The sequence below is a fragment of the Mandrillus leucophaeus genome, unplaced genomic scaffold, assembly GCF_000951045.1.
Source record: "Mandrillus leucophaeus isolate KB7577 unplaced genomic scaffold, Mleu.le_1.0 Scaffold93, whole genome shotgun sequence".
Taxonomy (NCBI): Eukaryota; Metazoa; Chordata; class Mammalia; order Primates; family Cercopithecidae; genus Mandrillus; species Mandrillus leucophaeus.
In genome coordinates, this window is record NW_012110141.1 from 1863841 (window position 1) to 1871536 (window position 7696).

The 7696-nt window shown below is 44.2% G+C and overlaps 1 protein-coding gene across 1 annotated transcript in view; it reads right to left on the reverse strand.

The window, feature by feature from the left end:
- Positions 1 to 6387, reverse strand: part of DOCK8 (dedicator of cytokinesis 8) — a 291909-nt gene extending 285522 nt beyond the window's left edge. The window contains exon 1 of the mRNA XM_011970193.1: positions 6226 to 6387. Coding sequence (XP_011825583.1) covers positions 6226 to 6278 — 53 coding nt within the window. The 5' untranslated portion in view covers positions 6279 to 6387. The remainder of the gene's footprint in view (positions 1 to 6225) is intronic.
- Between the last annotated feature and the right edge of the window lie 1309 nt (positions 6388 to 7696).

A 7696-nucleotide genomic window follows, 5' to 3' on the forward strand; every position in this document is an offset into this window, starting at 1 on the left:
AAGGAAGGAAAGAAAGAAAAGGAAAGAAAAGAAAGGGGGGGAGGGAGGGAGAGAGAAAGGAGAGAAAGAGAGAAAGAAAGAAAAATATTAGACTAGATGCTTGTGGGAACAGGGGTAGCACATTCATGTTGCTTTAACCCTTTATCAAATGGGCCAAACATTAATAAGCACTTGCCACTGAAAAGAACTAAGTGTTTCTGTTTCTTAGCTTTCTCAGCAAGAAGTCTGAGTATGGTCACATCCCTACCTTCTCATGGTCCCTTAAAGAGGATGGAAAGTTTAGGTGTTTTCAACATCATCCTATTCTAACACTAGCTTTGTGGGGAGTTGAGATGGGAGACTTGGTCCCCTGAGTTCTTCATTTCTCCCGGGGTAACTACAAGTTATTACGTTTTCTTTCCACTGGTCTATGAAGAAGTAAACATTAGCTTCATCAATATATGTAAATGGTCGGAACTCAAAGAACTCCAAATGAAGAACATTCACCCTGGTAGAAGGTTATTTCGGTATACATTTTGTAAGGAACCTTCAGAATAGCACTAGATGCCTAAAGCACAAATGGACCTTTTCCAAGAATCTGGAAGGAACCGATTCTAAATGTGAAAGATCAAAAATTCTGAGTCTGATTGCCCAAGCTCCTCTATTGGTCTTTGGTCTAGAACACATCAGACAAATAAAGCAATTCCTGAAAGCACACTACCTCACTCTGCCAGCCACCCCTACTACTGAGGAACAGCTCTGCTTTCACTGCAGATACACATCTATACATTTGAATACATATATTTTTATGCTTGTATTACCTTTGCAGATAAAATTAGCAAATAATTCTCAGAAAGCTCTCTGTAGCTCATTGTGCTCTGGTCCTTATGCCCAAAATTATTGGAGTTGTTCCTTTTTTTTTTGAGATAGAGTCTTGCTCTCTCACTCAGGCTGGAGTGCAGTGGCACAATCACTGCTCACAGCAGCTTCAACTTCCTGTGCTCAAGTGATCCTCCCATCTCAGCCTTCCAAGTAGCTGGGACCACAGGTGCAAGCCACCACACCTGGCTAATTTTTGCATTTTTTGTAGAGACGGGGTTTTACTGTGTTGCCCAGGCTGGTCTCGAACTCCTGGGCTCAAGCCATCTGCCCGCTTAGGCCTTCCAAAGTGCTAGGGTTACAGGTGTGAGCCACCATGACCAGCCTGTGGTAGTTCTTAAATGCTATCTTTATGTAACTTTATTCTCTCTTCTTACCACCCTGTTTTTATCTTTCATAAAATCACTCTCTGCTGATGATTATTATGCCTAATACTTTGTTCCTTTTTTATTTTTTATTTTCTTTTATTTTATTTTTGAGACAGAGTCTCACTCTGTCGCGCAGGTTGGAATGCAGCAGCACATCTCAGCTCACTGCAGCCTCCACCTCCCATGTTCAAGCAATTCTCTAACCTCAACCTCCTAAGTAGCTGGGATTACAGGCACCCGCCACCACGCCTGGCTAATTTTTATATTTTTTAGTAGACACGGGGTTTCGCCATGTTGGCCAGGCTGGTCTTAAACTCCTGACCTCAGGTGATCCTCCCGCCTCCCAAAATGCTGAGATTATAGGCGTGAGCCACTGCACCCAGCCCTGTTTGCTCCTTTTTTGAAAGGATGAAATGAATGTATATAAAGTTCTTAGCACAATATGTAGCACATACTAAATAATCAATAAATGCTACTTATTATTTTAAAATAAAACTGAGATGACAGCATGGTATAATGATTAAAAGAGAAGATTCTGGAGCCAGGCAGCCTACATTTGAATCTCAGCTCTGATCTTAATTAGTTGTATGTGACTTTGAACAACTTCTATAGCTTCTCTGCACTCAGTTTCTCCATCTGTAAAACAGAGATAGTCACTGCTCCTATTTCATAGAGGTGAATGAGTTATGATATAGAAAGCATTCTAGAAGTGTAAGCCATTATTTTTCCTTCCTTTCAATCCTGACTATCCACAAGAGGGTTAACGATTTTTTCTGCATTCTACACTTTTGTCCTCTTTATCCAAGGTTCTTATTTTACTTTAAGATTTGATCAAGTTTTACATCTATTCTATATTTGAAAGACACTAAGATTTTGTTTAATAAAGGTTCAGAGTATTAGTAATAATTTTTATAATCTACAAAGGCACTAAATTCCAGTAAGAAAAAAGGCAGTTAACAAGACTCAAGACTGGATGTTCCTACAAGTAACCGTGTTACGACATGTAATGCAGCAGCGCCTGAAATCCCAAATGTAAACGTTATTATGAACTACCTAACTTAGATCTAGTCTTTCCTTGGCCCACAAGTCAGCAACAATAAAATGGAAATGAAGACAAGTATATAGCACTTACAAGAAAATTAATTTCACTTTTCTACCTCAGAAACATTCAGTGATTGGTCCTTTCTCTTATACCTTCCTGAGCTGCGGGTTCTAGCGAAATGCTTAACCATTAACAAGTTATACAATTACACCTGGCGCTCAAGACAAAACAAGTCCCATATGATGGCTTACAACACATGAAATTTAGAATTTATAAGAGCATGAGAGGCCAGTGTCAACAGAATTTAAAGACTGTGGGCGTCTTCTCAGACTGTGAGACAGTCCGCTTACTCCTTCTGGAGACTGGTGTGGTGAACTTTTTTTTTTTTTTTTTTTTGAGACGGAGTCTTGCTCTGCCGCCCAGGCTGGAGTGCAGTGGCCGGATCTCAGCTCACTGCAAGCTCCGCCTCCCGGGTTTACACCATTCTCCTGCCTCAGCCTCCCGAGTAGCTGGGACTACAGGCGCCTGCCACCTCGCCTGGCTAGTTTTTTGTATTTTTTAGTAGAGACGGGGTTTCACCGGATTAGCCAGGATGGTCTCGATCTCCTGACCTCGTGATCCGCCAGTCTCGGCCTCCCAAAGTGCTGGGATTACAGGCTTGAGCCACTGTGCCCAGCCAGAACTGAACTCTTTACAAATAATATTTTTAATATATCAGATTTGAATACTTCATTAACAGGAAGCATACTGGTTTTATCCCACAAATATTTTTAAGGGATAGTTTACACTATTCTGGGTAGTAAGGTGAAAAACATGAGCACATGCTGAATGTACTAATGGCCATATTTCAACACAGTTCTTACTTTTGGAATTTGATCTATTTTAAAAAAAAATAGGTAGACATGCAAGGGAAAACATTTCCACCTTCAACATTGCAAAACATCACATTGTTAATGTTTATATATTAAACACTAATCAGAAACCGAACACTTTGCCAATGCTGCTACCAAAATGATGATTTAAAAAAAAATTAATTCCTCTCTTGCTTTAAAGGAAATTCTTGGGATACATGGATCAAGATAACAATAGGCCCAATTAAGAGCACAGTCTTTGGAGCAGTTTGCAATCCTAGCTCTGCCATTGCTGGTTGTTCTTGAAAAAATTACATGGCCTTGTGAAGCTATATGGCTAAGATTCCTTTTCCTCTTCTGTACAAGACTTCATGAGTTTGACAGGCTTTTTGTGAGAATTTAATCATAAAATCTATTAACTGTGTAACATAGTGTCTGGGACACAATAAGTAAATAGTAAATGGTGAAATTAAATGATACATTAATATTAGGTATGTCCTTATCAATCTGCTCCTTTGAATAACAATTTCTGCCAAGCTCCTTAGCATAACTCTCCCACACAATACACAGAATGCTTCAAAGAGGAAAACAGAACGCTAAGAATAGGAATTTCCAATCCATTTTCTTGCCTGAGGATTATAAAACCTTTTATACTTTATTTAACTTGAGGGGGCTCTTCTTGATCAGATTTCATCACATATTTTCTTCCATTGAATGTGTTTTGTGTTCTCAGCACCCAACGGAAGGCACATGAGGGGAAACATTGGCCCCAAGAAAGCTCCCAGCCAGCCACTGGCATCTCCATACCCAACCCAAACTGATCTCTGCCTGAAGCTCTCCAACTTCAGCTTTCCTTCCTACCTTTCTATCTTAGGCTACCAAAGATGGTGATGATGGAGATGATTACAGCAATGAAGTTGATTGTAATGTTAATGATGGTAACTAAGAATTATTTACCATGTATTCTGAGCCAGACACTACAAGCAACATGCAATCAACATGAAAATGATTAACAAGACATTTTGCATTATTTTTTCTGTACTGTCTCTAAATTCCAATGTGTATTTTACACATTGAGTACTTGGCAATTCAGACTTTGTACCTATTATTCATTTAATCCTCCCCACAGTCATAAGAAGTAGGTACTATGATTATCTTTACTTGATATATAAAGAAACCAAAGGTTAGAGAAGTTAAGTAACATGTCTAGTGTTGCACAGTGACTTTGTAGCTGAGAGCCAATTTGCAAGGAAATCAGACACTAACCAGGGCCTTTATTCTTAACCCCCAGGTGACACCGACCCCTGCAGTTGTTTGCAAGACTGCCTGTAGGATTAGTCCAGGTCTTGGCCATTCACCCCAGGTCAACCCTGCCCAACCCCATAGTTTCTAACATCTTTCTGCCCAAGTCACACTTCCTGACCTAAAATTCACAAAGACAGAGGAGCAGCAGCTACGGCAATAATACACCCATCAGTAACTTCAATTTGATTCCTATACTCCCTGAATGAATTGCCCCTCCTGGCATGCAACAGTTATGAACCCTAATGTAGAAAAAAATTCCCATAGGGAGATCCCTGATATACTTCATGCCTTGTTTTTGTTTTTGTTTTTGTCTGTGTTTTTGAGACAGGGTTTCACTCTCTCACCCAGGCTGGAGTGCAATGGCATGATCACAGCTGTGATCCTCCTGGGCTCAAGCGATCCTCTTGCCTCAGCCTCTTGAATAGCTGGGGCTACAGGTGCATGCAACCACACCCGGCTAATGTTTTAAAATTATTTTTTGTAGCTACAGGGGTCCCCCTGTGTTGCCCAGGCTGGTCTCAAACTCTGGGCTCAAGTAATCCTCCCACCCGGGCCTCCCAAAGTGTTGGGATTAGAGGTGTGAGCCATGGCACCCAGTCTCTTTATACATTTTGGTCTCCAACATTAATATGCAATATATATAAATAATTAAACTCATTTTACAGATGAAGAAATAGTAAGGTAAGAGAAACAGTTTGCTGGCAGTTACATATCAAGTGGAAATAAAATCGTAATAAAGCTCAATATGCCTTCTAGAAGACCTTACCACCTTGTTTTTCTGGGCTTTTAATTCTTCGTTATTCAAACCTCTTCACACACTAACAGCACAAAGATGAACCTACAGTGAAATCCACCTTTCACAGGCTCAGCTAAATGAAGATGAACAAATCGGACAGCCCCGTGGGCAACAGAATAAGTTGACACTTCAGGATGAGTTTCCTATCATCTTTTAACTAGACAGTCTAGCTTTCTCAGGGCAAGACAAAAATGTCCCAAATACTTGTCAGCAGTTTTCAGTGGAGGAAAAACTGCAGTTAAAGCACCTTTACTGAGAACTTTGAGCAGTAAATGTGCTTATATTTAGTTTGTGCAACTTTGATTAGGAATTGGATGGTGAATTGGGATCCCCCAGTCCTTAGTTTTTTGCTGGAGTTCTGTAAATCTCAAAATGTCAGCCACAGGCCATTCCTTTTGGTTTATTTAAGTGGAAATTTTTAAAAAATCACTTTTTCCACTTCATGGCTCCTTTGGAGCAGGGTATAAAAATAGCGATGTCACCAGGAGCCAAACTCTTTCTGGAGTAATGAAGCAGGAGAGGACAGAGCCCTGCTCAGGACAACAGAAGTCTTGCAGCCTGCCTCAAACGCAACTCTCATTTTAGCCCTTCACTTCTTTCCCTCCCCTCAGACTTGCCTCAAAGGAAGGAACCGTTTATGAGACACTCCGTGGCGTGCCCAACACAGTTACCCCGGCGCCTATCACCCTCCTGAGGCCCGGCCACCTGTAAGAACCTGGAGGGCGGAGCGGGCGAGGTTGTTCGGGGAAGCGATCCCCGGTGGCTGAGGACATCCAGGAGCACCGAGATTCTCTGGGAGGACCTAGCCGGGCCCAGCGCAGGAGCCACCGCGCGTCCAGCGGCTCCACCGCTGCAGCCTCGGGAACCGGGCGCCCCAGGTCTCAGGCGCGCCCTGCAGCGGACGCGAAGGGACTGGTCTGGCCTCGGCCCCTGCAGCGATGCTCCGAGCCACGCGGGTGGTGGGATGTCCGGCCGCGACCTGCGGCGCCGCGGGGGGCGTCTTACCTGTTGATCTTCAGCGCGAACGCGCGGCGCTCTGCGCTGGGCAGAGTGGCCATGGCCCGCCGGCGGCTTGGTGGCTTCTAGGGTCGCGGAGTGCGGAGAGCTGGGGCCCGGCACGCCGCAGAGTCGCTGCGGAGCATGCCAAGCCAGGCGCAAGCCTCATCTGTCAGTCGGGGCTGGAAACTTCCGCATTTCCACCTTCTACGCTGAAATCACCCCGGGGGAGGGCCCAAGCTCCGAGCAGCGACGGCCAGCCCCGCCACCCGGCCTGGCACGCAGGCAGCGGCGGGCGAGGAGGGCGTGGACCCAGCGCGGAACTGGCCTCCGGATACTTGGTCAGACGGCGCGCTCTGCCCGGGGCCGCCGACCTCTCGCAGAAAGGAGCGCGGGCGGACGACAGGCGACCACTGAGCGCAGGCCGGAAACTCCATCTGCCAGAAGCTGCCAGGGAATGTGGGCAAGTTGTGGGAGTCCCACAAAGTTGGCGAGGTCGGGGATCAACCCAGGGACTCTTAAGGCTAGGCGTTATTAAGGGTTGACACCCATTCTCGAAGAAGGCAGACAAAAAAAAAAGACAAAAAAAAAGTTAGTGGAATCTATCAGTTCAAATCAACTTTTGCAAGCAATATGCCCATCGTCCTTCCTGGGACACTAAATAAATATAGTGGATTCATCCAAGGAATAAACATTATGAGTTCTCAAAAAATGTTTTCGTTACAACCTGGCATAAATGCTTTTCTCTGGGCAAACACTGAATGCGGCATTCTTGCGATTCAAGGGTACACTGCGTCCAGGTTTATTTCAGTTTCAGACTGAGGTCTACTAAGAGGCCCAGCCTCAAACTCAAGATAGAAACAGAAAAGTCCCAGTGTTGACTGGAGTGGAAAAGCCCGTGTCCATTTCAAGTTGCTGGCATGCTGCTCTAACCTGTGCTATACTAGAGTACTCTCCATATAATGCCCCCATTTACCAACTTGCTCTTAAAAAATACCAAAGTAGGCCTGGCGCAGTGGCTCACACCTGTAATCCCAGCACTTTGGGAGGCCGAGGCGGGCACATCACGAGGTCAGGAGATCGAGACCATCCTGGCCAACGTGGTGAAACCCCGTCTCTACTAAAATACAAAAAATTAGCCTGGTGTGGTGGCCCACGCCTGTAGTCCCAGCTACTTGGGAGGCTGAGGCAAGGGAATCACTTGAACCGGAAGGCGGAGGTTGCAGTGAACCAAGATCTGCCACTGCACTCCAGCCTGGCCACAGAGCAAGGCTCTGTCTAGAAACAAAAACAAAAACAAAAACAAAAAACAACAAAGCAAAGTATTTTTGGTTCAAACCTGCACTATTTAATATGATAGCCACTAGCCACATGTGGCTATTGACCACTTGGCATTATGGTTAGTCTGAATTGCCAACTGCTGGATGTGTAAAATACACACTGGAATTTAAAGACAGTACAGAAAAAATAATGCAAAATG